This window comes from Panicum virgatum, chromosome 4K (genome assembly GCF_016808335.1).
Source record: "Panicum virgatum strain AP13 chromosome 4K, P.virgatum_v5, whole genome shotgun sequence".
Lineage (NCBI taxonomy): Eukaryota > Viridiplantae > Streptophyta > Magnoliopsida > Poales > Poaceae > Panicum > Panicum virgatum.
Genome location: NC_053139.1, coordinates 43,402,962 through 43,422,500, shown reverse-complemented (window position 1 = coordinate 43,422,500; position 19,539 = coordinate 43,402,962). Strand labels below are relative to the sequence as shown.

The following is a 19,539-nucleotide window of genomic DNA, read 5'->3' as shown; positions in this document are numbered from 1 at the left end:
TGGTCGGGCAGCGAGCAGCCGGCGGCCGGCGCACTCTACTACGATCTCCGAATATATACTCTCTGCGTTGCGTTTTCTTCCTCCCAGGTTGCCGCGTCGATCTGTTCCAAATAATTGATAAGCACGTACTACTACTAGTGTTGGTTGTGTTTTCCATGGAAGATGGATGAATTATTATGTTATTATTATTGTTTATAAGTTTTTTTGCGGTAATTATTGTTTATAAGCTTTATAATTTGCCGGAGAGTATCGTCGAATCTGGGCCTGTGCAGTCCGTATTCCACCAGCAGGCCCCCGATTACAGACATACGGCCTCTCTTCTCTGTTGTACGTCTCTCCGGCCCAACTAGCCCCACAGGTACGATGACGGGCTCACCGCATGAATAGTATAGGGCCGGTAGAATGAATAGTATTTTGTGAGAAAAAAAATAAACCAACCTAAAACAAACCCTCGCCGAATTGCCGGCAGCGACGACAGAGACAGACGACGTGTCGCTCTGTAAGTCTGTACAGTAGGAGCGACGCGTGCGAACGCTACTGGCTAGCTGGTCGCTGTTCTTAATTAATTGGCGCTGGACCTGCCTCTGCCCTGCATTCGTATTCACAGCTAGCACGACACCTTGTTCTGTACCCCAGCTGGCTATCTATTGGATGGACCGATGGTACACAGTCACAGATAATCAAACAAAATAATAAGGGCCCCACTTACTTGTTGCTTGACGACTAGATCCGCGAAGATGAGTGGCGCCTGACAAATTGTTTTAATTTCCAGCAGCCAGCCAGGACTCGTATTAAACCGCTCCATAGTCCACACTACCGCATACATATCTAACCTTCTAAGCGCGCGCTAGCTACCATTCGTCGTCGTCTTCCATGGCCGCCGTGCTTCGCCTGCAGATCTGCCGGCCGCCGCGCCACCATGATTAGCTGCTTGCCCGTGTCGCGCTCCGGCCCGCTCGGCGCCGCCCACATGTATGTACTACGTCCCATCTAGCTAGCTCTTCGATTAGTTTTTGCATGGTTTCATTCAAGGTTATTTGGAGGTTGCAGCTTTTCCCTTTTTGGTTCATTCATAGATACTACTCCTATCAGGGGCGTAGCGGGGGGGGGGGGGGGGGACACGGATCCGGTGCAGTACTACACGTGCAGTTACTGCCGCTGACACGTGGGCCCCACGGCGCATGGGCCCACACATCAGCGGCAGTAACTGCAGCTGCACTACGTCACTGAATCTCAGTCCGTTGGGGGGGCGTAGCCCTCCTATGGTTCCCAATTTTACATTATAAATTTGAAATTTGATTAAATTTTTATATAAATTAATATAGTTGCCCCCTAGTAATGAAAAAAAAAATTCTGGCTCCGATCCGCCTCTGACTCCTATGGTTTTCCCCATGCATGCATGTTTTTTTTTTCCCCGAAAGATGCATGCATGGTATATGTGTGTTGCCGTTTCTGCTGCATGTAGCTAGCTAGCACGGTTTAGCATAAACTTTTCCGGATTTTCTTGGGGGTTGAATAGATGTAGAGATGATTGGACATATAGGATAGTTGCGCTGCGTGTACTCTCTCCCTCTCCTTGTGCCCTTGTCTCTCCAATAGCTTGAGCAGTTATTAGTTAATCAGAAATTTGTCTTTCTTCGAGCTCATAAAAAGGGAAAGAAGAAGAAGAAGAACCAACAGATTAAGGTAGCATAATCATCAACAAAAGCAGCGTGGAGAATTTGCTTGATCCTTTCCCGGCGGCCCTGCTAAGCACAAGGAGTAGATCTAAATCTTGTTGGTCAACGGTGGGTGGCCGCGGGACGCGGTCGTGCTCAGCCAACAATACAAATCAACTGGAGCCCAAGCGTCGACACGGCCCATTTTCTGTTTGGTCAGCCCAATAGTATCTCAAAAATAAGCTCGTGTAGCATCGTTGAGGCCCATGACACGCCCTCCGCTTGAGGGAAAAAACCAGGCCCACATAACATCTACTTTGCAGTCCAAGGCACCCAATTGGCCCCCCAAAGCCCAAACACCTTCCGCCACAGACAAGAAGCAACGCTACCAAAGACAGCAGGAGGCGATTGCGAGACTAAACCCTAATAGCCTAGCTAGCCGCCATCTACGACGACCTAATCGATCCAACCATGGAGGCGCCCAAGGGTGGTGAGGTCCGCGACGAACCCGCCGCCGCCGCAGCAGCAGCAGCCGAGGGCCGTGTGGGAGGCCGCCTCGCCGCCGTGAGGCAGCTGGTCGAGCCCGAGGACCGCCGCCTCCGGGCTTCGTTCGTCTTCCTCGCCTGGGGCTGCTGCGTGATGCTCCATGGCTCCGTGCTTAACAGCGCGGCCAATCCGGAGCACGTCCTGGTCGGGTACGGCCTGTTCATCATCGGCGCCGCGCTCGCGTTCCTCTTGCTGAGCGGCGCCGGGCGCGCTGCGGCCCGCGTGGAGGAAGCGCTCAGGGGGTACTTCTAGCTAGCTGCTACCTAGATCCGCTGCCAGCAATCAACGAGCATTTCTAGTGCTTTTGGGCCCTTGGCCCCTGGTCGATCTGTGCATCCTGTATTAACGTACGTCGCATATATATACCCAATGACCAGCTTGTAATTTCACCCTGGGTTTGTAATTCCAAGTTTACTCTGAATATATATATGGCCTTCATCAGTGTCACAATTTTTTTCTCGAATAGTGTCCACAAATATCCCTTTTGGCCTTCATGATGGACCGATGTTCCTCCATTGTTTTGATCTGGTCTGAACATCAGAAATTGGGGGAAACGAGTAATTAAGCTGTGATTATTATTACATTGAATGGTGTCGTAATTCTCTGTTCTTGCGTTATGAATCACACTTGTCTTATGTCTTGCCTGAATCATATCAATTCCCGCCTCTTTATTCTGACGACAAAGAAATGGGCCTCGTTTCCAGTTTTGTAAAACCAGCACTTGCATAATGCATTGACCTCTACCTGGATTCAGAACACTTTTAATTTGCCTGATCACTGCTTCACAAACTGCCTCTGCAAGTAATACGAGAGGACATGATCCAATATATGAGTGCAGTAACAGTATATATATACTCACAGCATGCCATATACTGACCATTTCCAAGTATTCAAACTATGACTGTATGCTCCCTATGTATATGATAGTGATTATCAAGCTAATTGTCAAGTTGAACTACAATGCATCAAGTAAAGATGATTTAATTTGCAGCTCATAGAAAAAATTTAGGTACTGGTATCCCTTTGGTTTTCTTGTACTCTTCTGCGGCCTCCCCTATTTATTTAGTTCTGTTTTATGTAGCAGAATTTTGTTTTGCTAGTTGATGAGATTGTTACCATACCCATCATTTTTTCCAACATGGGCCTTGCCCGAATTTCATTACTTAAAGCAACGAAATTACACAGTCGTTCCCACAAAGGTAGCAGCAGTTCTACTGAAAAAAAGACATAAAAGGTCCAACAGCGAAGCAACCAAACACCAACTACTCCCAGTTCAGAAAACAACAACAGCACGGCAACAGAGGCCAACGTCTAAAAACACCAACTCAAGCAAGACTACTTAGCAAAAACTAAGATACCACCACTAGGAAGCTAAAGATAGATGCCAGCCGATCCATCAATGCATCAGAACTACCCCAGCATCTTCCGCTTGCGCCTCTCGCGGGTGGAAAGATAGCGCTGTCTCCCTGAGTGCCTCGGTGCCAGCATCCAGCTTCTTCTTGTCTTCCTCCAGCTGCAATTCTGCCCAATAAGAGATAAAGGAAGAAGCTAAGCAGATGATCTCTGTAGGAGATCTCACAATTTTTTGTTCAAAATGAATTTTATTTCTCATTCTCCACAGCGCCCAGAAATTGCTGCTAGCCCTTCATACCAAAATTTCCCTCCTCGTGGGAGAAACTGTTTCGTCCAGACCCAAAATTGGTCAAGAGAGCAGGGCCTGCAATCTGCGCCCACCACATAAGCAACCAAACTCCACACGTATCTCGCCATAGCACAATCAAAGAAAAGATGATTAATCGATTCATTCTCAAGACAAAAGTTGCATCTCTTATCCCCCTGCCACCCTCGTCGGGCCAGATTATCCCTAGTTAGGATTGCATCATTCTCTATCAGCCACATAAAAATCTTAATTTTTAGAGGTAACTTTGCTTTCCAAAGATTTGCATGCTGATTTTTTGGAATCGAGTCACATAAATGTGAACACATTGATTTTACTGTGTAAATCCCCCTACCATCCCAACACCACTTAGGGGTGTCTTTTTCTTGAGACAAAGCTAAAGAAGAGATCATGTCTCTCAGCTGCCTATACTGTTCTTGCATTGTCACATCCAGCCATCTTCTAAAGGTCAACCTCCACCCATTTTGTGCTATTCCCTCAACTGTAACGGAAATTTAGCTGATTACCATACCCATCATGTTCAAAGCGAGGATTGTGAGTGAGAAATTTAGCTGTAATTTTCATAATAATATCCCAATTGTTTTCTTGGGTCATAATATACTCTGGTCCAGGCATTATGTGCAAGTAAATTTTCAGCTGATTGGCCATTTTCTTCTCATGAAAAATGTGGTTTTATGTATATTGATGGTACTAACAAACACACGTCTTGTTCAGATGGTACCATGGTGGCATCATAGACAGTGTAGGTCAGCTTCAAGGAGACATGCTACGTACAAGTATTTTTACCTGATCACATTCGATAAACCGGCCAATGCATAATTACACAAGGTTTAGGGCGATCATCTATGATCATATATTAATTGATGGAGCTTTTAGCAAACAGAGATCGCCCACCAGTAAGTATTTGCAGGTTAGCAATATATTATATTATATTGGTAATGTAACATAATTAACTGAGCTATATATATGAGTTTTTTTTCTTATCTCGTTCTTTTCATTTAGTCCCATAGTTTTACAGATTGCTAAGTAGTAACCATTTTTCAGCATGCAAACTATGACTATATACTACATATTTATGGTACTAGTAGTTGAACCTACCTAGTTGTCAGGTTGCACTAATATCTGAACATGTTAATATCAGTAATATAGGACCTTGAACCTGATGTATTTTAACAGGATAGGGTACATCCAATTCTTTATTATAGGAGTATGCTTCTTAAATTCTCTCTGCTACCTGCTTCAATTCCTTGCTGACAGTGCCATGCATGGTCTTTGTTCTGCATGCATGCTCCTCCTCAGCTCCTCTCGTTTGTGCATGTGATTATGAGAGTGAGCTTATGTTAATATGGGTAGCGCTAGCTTGTAGCTTTGGATCCATTATAACGAATGACCTGGAGCAGGCCACTAATTAATGCCCCGGCCGTCAGCTAAAAATTGTGCTTTTAGCCAAGATGTCCAACTACTAATTATGAGAGGATATATTATTAATTAAGCTAGACATCTCATTCGCATTTCCTAAACCGATTGGTCTTTTTTTCTTGTGCCTTTTACTTTTCATTTTTGACAGATTGATGGAGCCAATCATGTCCATGATGATGTGTGCTGCCATTGCATATACGAGTGGGCGCTGCTAGCATGCAGACAAGAAAGTACAATTAAATAGCACTCGCATTTCTCACTACTCTTACCGATGGAAACGACGACCAGCGCACTGCTCCTGCCTCATCGGTCATCACTCCACCGGTCCACCCCCGCGTACCGCGTCCCCCCCCCCTCCTCCTCTATTATTCCCCCTTCTCGAGCAACATCTTCTCTTCTCTTCTTCTGTTGCTGCTGATCGCCTCCTGCTCCCCCCTGCAAGCAAGGCTCCACCTTCTCTTCCTCCTCCTTCGATCTTCTTCTTCTTCTATCTGCTGCTGCTCCTCCTCCTCCGATCCATTTCCTCTCATCCCCTTACGTCTCGCCCACCCTTTCTTACCAAATCAATCAATTCTCAGACGGTATGTGTTTTCACTAATTTAGACGGAATCCTTACGTATTTTCCTTTCCATTATTCCTTTTTTTTTTGTTTCTTCTTCTGTGTTTCATGGATGACGTGGGGTAGGTGAAACAGATGCCGGACTTGGAAGTGGGGATTGAGGAGGTGGTGGATACCCCTGCAGTACAAGCTCCAGAGGTGGCTGAAGATTCGCGAGTTCACCAGGTGATTTCCTCTTTAATTCGTGTGTCGACCAGGCCTCCCCCTCCTTCCGTTCCTGGCTGCCCCTGTATGATTTCACATGTCGAACGACGATCTTTGTCTACCTAAGTCGCGTATTAAAACAGGGATAGATGGGTTTACCGATATGCCAAACCACCCTATTTTCCATGGAACTTTTTTTTCAGAGGATTAATTCTCTCAGATCAGTTTAATCTTACTAGTCCTTCTAGCAAACATAAGTTGTAGTAGTTGAAATGGTGGGAAAAAAGATTGGATCTTGGTTTCGTTCTTCCGCAATTCTACTGTATCATCTTACCATTTCTTTTGATTGGCAATCCAGTCTAAGCAGTGTGTCACACTGTCACTCGGTCCAAGTCGTCCGCTAACAATTATAACTTTTTTCTCAATGTTTTTCCATGCAACAGTGTAGAAAATTTTAAAATTCCCTTTTGCAGGAGTGGCAAATTATTTTATTTATCAATAGTATCCAAAATATATACTTGATCAGTAGTGCACCCCTATATCCTATGTCTAGCTAAAAAAATTCAAGATCTCAACCCAGGTAATTAATTCATCCAAACTGTCACACAAAATGGAAGCTAGCTTGTAGCTTTGGGTGCAACCTACTTTTTTTATCTGGAAGCAGATTCAACAACCGCATGCCCGTACGTGGCCCTGTTTTTTAGTAAAAATTAAAGAACAAACTAAGTCCAAGATTAAAATACTGTGATGGAGTTTGGACACAAGTTTATGTTTCTAGTGTTCCGTACGTCCTGTCTGTGCATGAACTCAATCACTGGTGGTGGGGTTATACTTCAAAATTTTAATTGTTTTTATCAGTATCATCAGGGCTATACTATTAATATTTTATTACATGACTGCATCATCTATATATAGGCGATCCGGGTCAATCATCCCAATTAAGTTAAATCAATCATACATGTAATTTGATTAATTTTTTTGTCATTTTCTTGGCTGGACTCACTCCCATATGTTAGCATATCATCAACCTTTAATAATGTGCATACGTGAAAGTCAAACATATCATGCATTTAGAGGCAGCTTTGACAATCTTGATTAACTAGAGTTGATCGTGCTTAAATAACACATACTCCATTTATAATGCGTTTAATTTGGAACAATCTTGATTAACAATTTTCAGTATAAATGGACGCCTTTTTGTGTGCACATGTGACAATAAAAACCCTTGACATCCATGCACGATCCCATATTATATATGTTCCCTTAATTATTACCATGATAATAGTATGCATGTGTATATTGTATGACATGTTCGCGCTTTGATTGCCATCTGTATGTATGAGCAGGTTGAAGGGGGCACAGTAGCTAGCAACATGAACCCGGGCCAGAAGATGTGGCTCGCGTACTGGCTCTTGGGGGCTGCTGCTTCTGTGATCTTTCTGAACAACCATATCGACGCTGCCACTAAGGACCAACTGTTCCCTCCAGAGCTTTCCATGTTCGTTGTGTTCCTGTGTGCAATCTGCCTCATTCTTCGCGCCATGAAGCAGCATAGATGATGGGAGAGTACATCGATTGCGTCCATGCCTTACCATCCAGAGACCCAATTCCTAGTACCCCCTGCTCTACATCGATCGCCTGCTCGCGTGCTGCATGCCCTCGCACCATGCTCGAATGGTTTCAGCTTACAGGCATGAACAAAGCTGTGTTTGTAATAATTCCAGGATATGGTTTTGGACTACTGAGAACGCCCCAGAGCACCTGGCTCAATCATTTGGTTGTGAATTTGCTTGTATACCTTTCCGGCTTGGCGGTATATATATGCTTTACTATTTGGCAAGATCGTGTTTACTCTTAACTACCTCCTCCAAATTATAGGTTGTTTTGGCTTTTCTAGCTAGATATATAGTTTCTGCTATGCATCTAGATACACACCTATATTTAGATACATAGCAAATAATATGCAACTAGAAATGCCAAAATGACCTATAATTCAAATCAAAGGGTGTATGTTTGAACTATGTTTCATATGATTTTGCTCGGTTGCCATGACTTTTGATAATTTATTTGCAGGTTTACAATCAGCATCGACCTGCATAGTATAATTGTGGCTATTTATAGTTTCTTATCACCACCCATATTTGGGGTATTCTAAGAATTGACACTGTACTTTACTGTTAACCATACCAATACCAGTGCAACTATATATTACTATAAGGAAGTACAAGTTGTTACCAATCTGCAAGCTCTTGTCATAGTAAGGAATGCAACGGGTCAAACAAATTACAAAAAATGGATACTCATACAGCTTTCAAGTCTAGCATTTGATCCCCATTAGGAGTTGACTGATGTTTGACGTCTTGTTGTAGCCTACCTGTTGGGGACACCACCTTCGGTCCGGTTGCCGAAGGAGCGCGAAGACCAGACCGCACGTGCGCTGGAGCCAAGGCCGAGCGAAGATAATGCCAGCCTTCGCTGCTCTTTGGCCAGGCAACCGAAGATACGCGAAGGTGGGATAGCACAAGCATCAAAGCGAAGGGCGAGCGAAGGACACTTGGGCCTTCGGCTGGTCGGCCGAAGATGAGGCGAAGCCCGTCTTCGGAATAAGGCACGTCTCTGAGGTGCGCGACGAGGAGGGTCGACGCGAAGAAGACAGCCTGAGGCAACGGGGCCATCTGAGCTGTAATCCACTCACGATTGCAATAGGGAAATTACGTGTACGTCCAGGAATATTCTGGAAATATGACCGTTGTAAAGACATAGGGTAGTAATTGCATTTGGGAGGCGGAACGCCACCTATAAATACCCGTGTAATGTACATTGACAGGACACATTGAATAGAGAGAGAGAGCACTCCCTACTTGGTTTGCGTACTTACCGTTACTGTTGTTGTGTTCGCCCGTTTTGGAGAAACTTTCCACCAACAGTTTGGCACGCACCCGTCGGTTCGATACACCACATGGCGGCGAAGAAGAAGAAGGGAACCACCGGAACCACTTCGAAGGACACGACGACGACGACGACGACGACGACACCTTCGCAGGACGAAGCGGCGACGCAGGTGAACGGAACCAACGGCGATGGCGTCTCCATCGACACCATCGCACACGGCCAGCATGAAGTCAACCTCCTTGACCTCGGCGTCTCAGCTGAAGACATCGCGGCGACGCGCCACATCGACGCCCGCATCGAAGAGGCACGAAGGGCTCAACAGTAGGCCTTGGAAGTAGGGCCTTCGGAGCGACAGATGATAACAAGAGTGAAGGGGAAGGAGACCATGCTCATCGAAGCAGAGCGTCAAGAGCAGTACAACAAGTTGAGGGAGGAGGAGCTTCGTTGCAAGGCACTGCAAGAGAAGCTACGGGCACAACGGCTGCTGCTTGAGAAGATGCAAGCACCCCCACCACCACCACCGAAGGAGAAGGCTGCGACCAACCCGCGGCAACACGAGCTACCAAGGGTCCGCCCAAGGATCATACCAATCGAAGAGATCTCTAACCACTCTGAATCGGACGGCGAAGAGCACTACCGAAGAAGCTATCAGCGAAGAACACCATTGTCCGAAGAACTGGAGGGAATACAATGGCCCCAACGCCTCAACCCGGCAGTGCTGCCCCAGTTCGGCGGTGAATCAGACCCTGAAGAATTCCTTCTCAAGTACGAAGCCACTATAGAAGCAGCAGGAGGAGGTACTGTGTGTAAGGCGAAGGCACTCGTTCTCGCATTGCGAGGCCTGGCCCAGCGCTGGTATGCAAACATACCACCAGGAAGCATATTGTCATGGAACCAGCTTCGCTCCGAGTTGCGTGCAAGTTTCCGAGCCGTAAGGCCCGACGAAGTCACATCCTGTGACTTCCACAATTTGAAGCAAGGAAGCATGACTCTACAGGAGTACCTGCAAACCATCATGAAGCTTCGTGCAAGAGGGCCGAACGTGGACGATCAGAGCATCATCGACTCAATAGTGAAAGGAATCAATCTAGGCCCGTGCGGAGAATACATATCCCGACGCAAGCCAAAGATAGTCACCAAGCTATTTGAGATAATGCAAGAATACTGCATATCTGACAGAGCGAATAGGAGAAGGCTCAAGGAGATGAATGAGCAAAAGAAGCCACGGAACAGTGAGAGATTCCATTCAAAACCATGGCATGCTGATAAAGCGAAGCATAAAAGAACGGTGAACAACGTTTCTGAAGAAGAACCACGAGACTCCAGACACCATCACCGGGGGAAAAGAGAGAGGGACCGTGTCGGTACTTTTACCACTCGCCTACCTTAGGATGCCCTAAGATAGGAGATGGTTGGGAGCAGATCGCCGAATCTGGAACTTGAAGGTAAACGTAAAGACACAAGACATAAATTTAGACAGGTTCGGGCCGCCGGAATAGCGTAATATCCTACGTCCTGTGTGGTGGTTTGGTATATTACGCCCTGCGCTAGTTCATACCGATCTAGGTACCCCGCCCTCCTTTATATAGTCCTGGGGGTGGAATTCTAGTCGGTTTACAAGCTAGGAGTCCTAGGAGGATTACAAAGTAGAGTCCTAGGAGGATTACAATTTCTTCCTTCCTTGTGTGTATCCGGAATCTTCCTCTTATCTATGCGGTGTGCACAGTACTGTGGGCTCGGGTCTGACAAGCCCCCGAGCTCTTCGTAGCCGAGTACTGCAGGCGCGAGTACTTCTGAAGTCGTCTTCGAGTACTTCGAGTGCTCCGTCCAGTGCTTCAAGTGATCTTCCGAGTACTTCCGGCTGCATCGAGGCTGTGAGGTGCTCAAGCCCCGAAAGTCTTCTTTTATATGGTGCGCGATGAACTCGCGCTCCATATGGAGTAGCCCCCGAGCCTTAGGTTGAATCGCAGAATCAGGCCGAAGGTCAAATCAGTCTTCAATCTTCTGGTCTTTATCTTCCAAAATTTTGAAAAATAAACCGTCGATGACACGTGTCCCGCAGCCCCCGAGCCTTGAATCCAAATTCCAAGATTTGGAATAAAGGATCCAAAAATTGTGGCAGGCAGTGTAGAATTTTTCTTGCCTCCGGTCTTCACATGAGTCAGCATCGAGTAGTTTTGCGGCGTCCAGCCCCCGAGCCTGCGAGCCAGGAAAGCCATGGAAGCCACGTTGAGTAGTTTTGGTGTCTAGCCCCCAAGCCTGAGAGCAGGACATGCCAGCAGCATGCTCCAGGTCCGATCTCCTGTGAAATAAACATAAAAATATGTTGTAAAATGATATACATGATATCAAGTTGGGAGTATCCTAGCATTGTAGAAAATGCATGTAAAAGAACGGGAGAAAATCCCAGCATTAAAGAATGCATATAAAACTTTTTTCGTGTCTTGCTGTCATGTCCCGAGCAGTTAGCCTATTACGTGTAAGCACCTGATCCCTGATAGCCGTAGCCCATAGCGCAGGGAACTTGGCCGCATGCACACGTAGGAACATAGGCGTACAGAAGAGTCGAAGTTGGCGTGTGCTCCTCGAGTACTTTAGCAACCGTTGATAGAAGACAACGAAAATAGAGAAGAAGTCGACAAGGCGACAAATAAGATGCGCGACACGCATAAAGCACTTGAGAGTGCAGGTTGCGGACAAAAAAATCGGCAAAAGTGCGGGTTGCGCACAAAAAAAAAGGTCGGCAAGAGTGCGGGTTACGCACAAAGCAGTCAATTATGGTGTAGCCCCCGAGCGTAGGTTCGGTCAAGAGGCGTACACCAAAAAAGCAGTCGATCTTGTGAAAAACAAGTCGAAAGATGTATAAGTGACTTAGCTTGATTGATGCCGACTAGTCGGAATCGATTCCGACTAGTTATTGATGGTGCGAGACCCGTTCTCAACTAGTTTTCTAGTCGAGAAAAGTATTCGAAGCAGTCGATGACGGGTCGAAGTTTGTCGACGCAGTGTCCCCGAGTAGTCTAAGTAGTCGCCGGAGAATAGTCGAAGTAGTCGTAGCTGCCGCACGAGCTGTAGTCGAAGTAGTCGATGTAGTCGCCGACGGGTCGCCGAAGGTCTTCACGAGGTTAAAATACTCGACGCTTGATCCTTGCTGGTAGCTTTGCGTGTGCATGTAGTGATTTTGGAGCAGATTGAAATTTCAGCCGCACATACTGACACACATTGGCATCAGCTCGATGCTCTCTTTTTTTTTTCTTGGGCTCTCCTGTTAGCCTTGTGTGCGTGTAGCAAAAAATTGCTAGTTGAATCTGATCCGCATAGACATGATGCTCTGCTCCATCGTGTGATGTTGTCAACTTGACCTCACGCGCTCAGGACAGCTTCGATTCCAGAGCCAGATTGCTGGGCGGCTTTTGTTGCCGTGTACGACTTGACTTCGGAGTCTGATCCAATAGAATTCGGAACAATAGAATTTGGAACAGAACCGGTCTTGATCTAGATGCCGCATGCAGCTCGGTCTCGGACCCACTTTGAACTTGCGCTCAAGATAGTTTGACGGGCCTGAATTTGTCTGCTCGAACTCGAAGTTTGTGCTTCTCGTCGAGTAGATTGATTTTTTGTGATGAGGTACTTCAAGCTCTCCCAATGATCACGACGATCGGTCTCACGGTGGGCGCCAACTGTCGCTATTTTTACCGCTCATCTACCTTAGGATGCCCTAAGATAGGAGATGGTTGGGAGTAGATCGCCGAATCTGGAACTTGAAGGTAAACGCAAAGACACAAGACACAAATTTAGACAGGTTCGGACCGCCGGAATAGCGTAATACCCTACGTCCTATGTGGTGGTTTGGTATATTGCGCCCTGCGCTGGTTCATACCGATCTAGGTAGGCCGCCCTCCTTTATATAGTCCAGGGGGTGGAATTCTAGTCGGTTTACAAGGTAGGAGTCCTAGGAGGATTACAAAGTAGAGTCCTAAGAGGATTACAATTTCTTCCTTCCTTGTGTGTATCCGGAATCTTCCTCTTATCTATGCAGTGTGCACAGTCCCGTGGGCCCGGGTCTGACAGACCATCATGATGAAAGGTCCAGCCGCGATGATCGCCACCATCGTGAAGACTGACACCAATAGAACCGAAGAGACAACAACGGCCGAAGAGAGAAAACCCATTTTTGTTATTTCCATGGCAAGGACAAAGGCCATTGGATAAACGAGTGCCCCTTCGCCATGGAGAGGAAAGAAGAGTTCGATCGGCTGAACTCCCAGCCAGCGAAGCCAGTCAATCAAACCTCGCAGTTGCCACCGCAGTCTTCGACGACGGCAACCACTTGGACTCCTATACCAAATTGGCCGGTGTCATATCCGGTCTACAACTATAACCCGTTACCATACGCACACCAAGCACCACCTCCGCAACAACCAGTGCCAATGCTACCCCCTCTGCAGTATAGTCAAACATGGTCGAGGAGCTCCACACCACAGTCTTATGACCCAACAAGTATACCCCCACCTCCGAAGCTTGAGCCGGGGCAGATACCAGAGCGAGCAAGCAATGCACCGTCCGGCAGCAGGGTTAACATCATCAATGCCATCGCCGGGGGATCCAACGAACCAGTGCTTGAGACGAAGAGGCAACACAAATAATACTTCAAAACTGTCTCTCACGTGAGCGAAGGCAGATGCTTCCGAACAACTTGGTCACACGTCCCGATATCCTTCACACAGGCAGATCTTCGGCTGCAACACTACCCACATAATGACCCCCTCGTCATTAGGGCTAACATCGGTAAGAACTCAGTACACTCGCAAGGAATGATGTAGGGAGAATCTTGGTGGACAATGGGAGCTCCGCAGACATCCTGGTATGGCAGTGCTTCGTCAAAATGGGTTTCACAGAAAAAACCTTGCAGAAGTCACAGTACCCGCTCATTGGCTTCAGAGGCAAGAGAATAGAAGCTCTAGGCAAGATAGAGCTCAATGTCACATTCGGCGAAGGGGCAACACAGAGAACTGAAGCAATAACTTTTGATGTTATCGACATCAACTACCCCTACAACACTATCTTCGGCTGCAATACCTTGGTCAAATTTGCAGCAGTGATTCATCAGTCGTATTTATGCATGAAGCTACCCTCGGCCGGAGGAGTCATTACAGTCTTCGGTAACCAGGAAGAAGCAAAAAGATGCAAAGACAATGCATTAACCGCTAACAAGAATGTCCATGTCATTGAAACACCAGATGAGGACACCGATGCTGCAATCAGCGAAGACCGAGAAGAGTCAGGAGGAGTATCTCTAGCAGAACATACGAAGAAAGTACCTTTATGTGAAGATGTGCCCGACCGAATGGTAATCATCAGAAAAGGGCTCGAAGAGGCCGAAGAGGCCAGACTCATACAGTTCCTTCGCAACAATCAAGATGTGTTCGCTTGGTCCTCATCAGACCTGCGAGGAGTCAGTTGAGCGGTCATTGAGCACACGCTCAAGGTAAACCCGAAGGCGAAGCCAGTAAAGCAGGGCCACAGAATAATGTCCAAAGAAAGGCAAAAAAGCAGCTCAGGCCGAAGTGCAAAAATTGTTGGACGCAAGCGTCATCTGCGAAGTTCAGTACCCAAAATGGCTGGCAAATGTTGTCATGGTGCCGAAGAAGAACAGGAAGTGGTGAATGTGCATAGACTTCACAATCGTCAACAAGGCATGTGCAAAGGACGAATACTCACTACCGCGCATTGACACCTTGGTCGATGCGGCAGCTTGCTCGGAAATCTCAGCATGCTGGATTGTTTCTCCGGCTATCACCAGATCTTCATGAACAAGGCAGACGAAGAGAAAACCAGCTTCACTACTCCCTTCGGGACATATTGCTACGTGAGAATGCCAGAGGGCCTTCGCAATACAGGATGCACTTTCAGCAGAATGATCAAGAAAGTACTGGGAGATCAACTGTAGAGGAACATCTCCGCATATGTCGACGATGTGGTTGTCCGAAGCAAGAAGAAGGAGGATCATATTCAAGACCTCTGTGAAACATTCATGAACCTTCGTCGTCATGGCCTAAAGCTGAACCCGGAGAAGTGCATCTTCGGCCTCTGAAGAGGCAAATTGTTGGGCTGCATGATCACCGAAAGGGGAATCGAGGCAAATCTAGAGAAGATAGAAGCCATCAGGCGGATGAAGCCGCCAACTACAAGAAAAGGGGTGCAGAAGTTAACAGGCAGATTGGCATCGCTAAACCAAATCATCTCCAAGTCAGCGGAGAAGTGCCTCCCATTCTTTAAAGCACTAAAAGGCTCCGGCAACATGGAATGGGGCGAAGAGCTGGCGAAGGCCTTCGAAGACCTCAAGCAATATATTGAAAAATTGGTAGTCATGTCCAGCCCCTCGGAGAAGGCGGAGTTGCTGTTATACATCTCCATATTGGGCGCAGCCGTCAGTGCCGCTCTCGTCAAAGAGCGCACGGTCGAAGGGGCTTGACACAGGTGCCCATATATTTCATTTTCGGAGCCCTCAACGGATCAAAATTGCTGTATTCAGAAATGGAGAAGATGGCATATGTGGTGGTCATGGCAGCGCGAAAGGTTCGCTACTATTTCCAGAGCCACAAGATCAAGGTCCCAACCTCTTTCCCACTTTGAGACTTGTTTGAAAACAGAGAAGCCTCCGGTAGAATCGGCAAGTGGGCTACGCAGTTAGCCGAACACACCATTGACTTCGTCTCCAGATCAGCAATCAAGTCCCAGGTCTTGGCAGATTTCGTCGCAGACTGGACTCCAGCTACACCTTCGCAAGAGCAACCGAAGATCGAAACAATATGGCAGCTCGAGTGTGATGGGGCTTACCACAGAGATGGATCGGGGGTTTCGGCAGTATTGACAGCGCCTTCGGGGACACAGCTAAAATATGCAGTCAGACTCGACTTCAAGGGGTGCACTAACAACGTCGCTGAGTCCGAAGGCCTTCTCTTAGGTCTTCGCAAAGCAAGAGCGCTGGGGGCGCGAAGATTATCGATCAGGTCTGATTCAGAGTTGATCACGGGCCATATCAACAAGTCCAACAGAGCTCTGAAGCCAGAGTTGGTGAAGTACTTAGCAGCAGTGCGAAGCATAGAGAAGTATTTCCTTGGGTTCAGTATATGCAGTTTCTTCAGAATGAAGAACATGAAAGCCGATCAGCTAGCGAAGGCAGCAGCACAATGTGATCCTTTACCACTAGATGTGTTCTTTGAAACACTAAAACATGCCTCCGTCAATTGTACCAAAGAGCCAGCAAAGTTCATCAACGCCATAACCAGTGAAGACTGGAGGGCCACCATCATGGCCTACCTTCACGGGCACTTCGTCCCGGAGGATGAAAAGGAAGAAAAGAGGATGGCGCTTCGCGCCCGAAGTTACAGAATCATGGGCGAAGAGCTATATCGAGGGTGGGGGGTCTGCGCGCCACTCCTAAAGTGTATTTTGTGAGAAGAAGGCAAACAGCTACTCGAGGAGATACATGCAGGGATGTGCTCTTCGCACATCGCGACGAGGGCCGTAGTAGGCAAAGCTTTCCGCGAAGGATTTTATTGGCCTTCGGCTGTGGCGGACGCACACGATGTGATTCGCACATGCCCAAATTGCCAAAAGCATGCCCCATACAGCAAATTTCCACCCAATGAGGTGCAGCTATTGCCTCTGGTATGGCCCCTCGCACGATGGGACATCGACATTGTTGGGTCACTACATACAGCTCCAGGGAACTACAAGTACGCCGCTGTGGCAGTTGAGTACTTCTCCAAATGGGTCGAAGCCAAGGCGCTCAGGGACATCACGGCCGGAGCCCTACAAAAATTCTTCTGGCAGAACATTGTCTGCCACTTCGGGGTCTCGAAGGAGGTTATAGTGGACAATGGCAAGCAGTTCGACTGTGCAACTTTCAGGGAGTTTAGCACTCAACTGGGCACTAACTTATGCTTCACTTCGGTCTACCACCCGCAGTCAATTGGCATGGTGGAGAGGGCCAACGGCATCATCTTCACAGGCATCAAGAAAAATATCACCGAGCTGCTGAAGGGGAAATGGGCGGATGAATTGCCGAGGGTCATATGGTCTCATAACACAACAGAGTCCAGGGCCATGAAAATTACCCCATTCAAGCTTTTGTACGGCGAAGAAGCCATAACACCCGAGGAAATCAAGCTCAAATCATGGAGAATAGCCGAAGGGGTAGACAGCATCGAAGAAGACATGAAGCCTTCCATCGACATGATCGAAGCAGGCAAGATACGAGTAGCAATTAACTTGGGCAAATATCAAGAAGAGACGCGAAGGTGGAAGAACAATAAAGTGAAGCCCAGAGACAACAAAGTGGGGGATCTAGTGCTTCGGAGAATCCCGAAGGCCAAGCAAAAAGGCAAGATGCACAGCAAGTGGGAAGGTCCATTTATCGTCGCGTCCATGGCAAGGCCGGAGGCCTGCAGGCTCCGCACGCTGGAAGGCACCGAAGACCCGTATTCATGGAACAAGGACATGCTACAGAAATACTACGTGTAGGAAATGTGTAAGAGCCATCAGAGGGAAATAACTGAAGGGGCTCGTAGAGTATATGTTCTTTTCATGCAATTTTCCTTCCACGTTTGCGAAAATTCGCATAATGTACCGAAGGGCCCGTACTATTTTCCTCACGGGGAAACCTTCGCGCGTCCAAATTGGGCGTCGAAGGTGTCAGATTTTTAACGAAGCGGAACCTTGTGTAACCCCTTTTGAAATATAAACAAGCCCCCCACAAAAAGAATCTCAAAAGCACAAGTGTTCAGGAGGCACCAAAGCGTCTATCCCTCTTCGTCGAAGTGAAGAGGAGAGTCATCGGCGCAAATTGCAAACCATGACGCTTGAAAGAAGTAAGCACGGGGCACAATCCCGAATAGGGGCTTTGCTCTCCTTAGCGAAGGGTGGAAGGTTCTGTCATGCGAAAGCCGAAGGCTAGGCGCGACCCTCTCCGGCTAAGGAGCCGAACGTCCCCTAAGAAAGTCCTTACGTGCGAAAGCCTAAGGCGGAAAGTCCTGTCGCGCAAAAGCCGAAGGCTAGGCGCGATCATCTCCGGCTAAAGAGCCGAAGGTCCCCTAAGAAAGTCCTTACGTGCGAAAGCCTAAGGCGGAAAGTCCTATCGCGCGAAAGCCGAAGGCTAGGCGCGACCCTCCCCGGCTAAAGAGCCAAAGGTCCCCTAAGAAAGTCCTTACGTGCGAAAGCCTAAGGCGGAAAGTCCTATCGCGCGAAAGCCAAAGGCTAGGCGCGACCCTCCCCGGCTATAGAGCTGTTGACGCTCCTTAGCGCCCCCGATTTATATACCGCAAGCGCACAGTTTCGTGTAGCTTTTCCCTTAGAGTATTCCCCCAAGGTTTATCAATTCACGGAACCAAAGAGACAAGAAACAATCTACTAGCATAGAGATTCCTTTGTGTTGAGATGGTGAAAACGAATCTAATATACTAAAAACACGACAAACACCGAAGGTAGCAAGAGAAAGTTAGAGATAACCAATCTAGATCACCTAGATCGTGCATATGTTGTAGTTCCAGCTAGATAAAGTGAAGTAAGATAGATGTGAATCTCAATGAAAAGCCTCTTTAAACCCAAAATCTCCAATCCGATCCCTCGATACCCAACCTACTCTGTGGAGACGGCCTGTCACGACGCCCCCCTTTTCAATGGGATACCCTGAAGCAAGTCGAACTCACTTTGGTAGTTCCGCCATGAACCTCTAGCCACCATGACTACAAGATCATGCTAAGTGATCTATCTCGATAATAGATCTAAGATGAAGCGAACCCAAAGAAAAAAACGAAATCGAAAGAGGAGAACATGGTCGCTAAACATTCGGAAACACAAATAACTTCACCATGAATGATAGTACATCACAAGATCACAACCGGGGCCCTACCTTGATCTTGATGATCCTAGCTCCAGAACTCCGACGTGGTCTTCCTTGCAAGGTTCCCACGTCGGCTAGGGCAAACCCTAGACAACTAGCACGACCCTCGGCTCTCCGAGAGGTGTCCCTCTATCTTCTCTGCTCCTTGGCGTCGTCTCCCGAATTGATCTCTGCGTGAACCTTGGGGAGGGGTCTTTAAATAGCCTCAGGGAACCCTCGGTCAAAGGGGAGGTCGAACCGACCTAAAAACAGGCTGGGCCGGCCGGCCCAATGAGCCTAGGCCGACCGGCCTGGGTCTTTCCTTCGCCGGCTGGTGCTCAACTTTCTCCCCAAGTCTCCTGGAATCTTCTAGAGTTTATGTCTTTCACGATTGCACCCCTTTAGACGTCGTTATCTTCGAGGAGAAGGATAGGATGGAAAATCCTTCCTTAAATATCTCTTTGCTTTGCTTAGCCCCGAAGCATCTCAATCTTATCTTGTGGGCTTTGTCTTTTGGGCTTCATTGGAGGGTGGATGTGCATGAATGGGCCTCTAATCATCATGGCCTTCGATCCTTTGTTCGGGCTTTGGCCTTCGTCATTCTTCGTGTCATCGCGTGATCGTGGGCCTCGCCATTTCATGCTCCAAAATTGGTCAAAAACCTACAAAAACGAAGTACCTCCAAAATATATGTGCA

General features: G+C 47.5%; 1 protein-coding gene and 1 long non-coding RNA gene across 3 annotated transcripts; both read left to right on the top strand.

Annotated features, from left to right (window-relative positions):
• The first annotated feature begins 774 nt into the window (after window positions 1–774).
• LOC120704201 lies at window positions 775–7,904 on the top strand. 2 transcript variants are annotated; one of them, XR_005687492.1, is made up of 5 exons: window positions 778–972; window positions 4,597–4,778; window positions 5,450–5,882; window positions 5,996–6,085; window positions 7,411–7,904. It is a non-coding gene; the product is annotated as an uncharacterized LOC120704201 (long non-coding RNA). The 2 variants fall into 2 exon arrangements; XR_005687491.1 differs by having other exon boundaries at window positions 775–972; window positions 4,597–5,882.
• Window positions 1,374–2,663, top strand: LOC120704200. Its single transcript, XM_039988510.1, has one exon. The coding sequence runs from the start codon at window positions 2,130–2,132 to the stop codon at window positions 2,454–2,456; it is 327 nt and encodes a 108-aa protein (XP_039844444.1). The 5' UTR covers window positions 1,374–2,129; the 3' UTR covers window positions 2,457–2,663.
• Window positions 7,905–19,539: the final 11,635 nt, after the last annotated feature.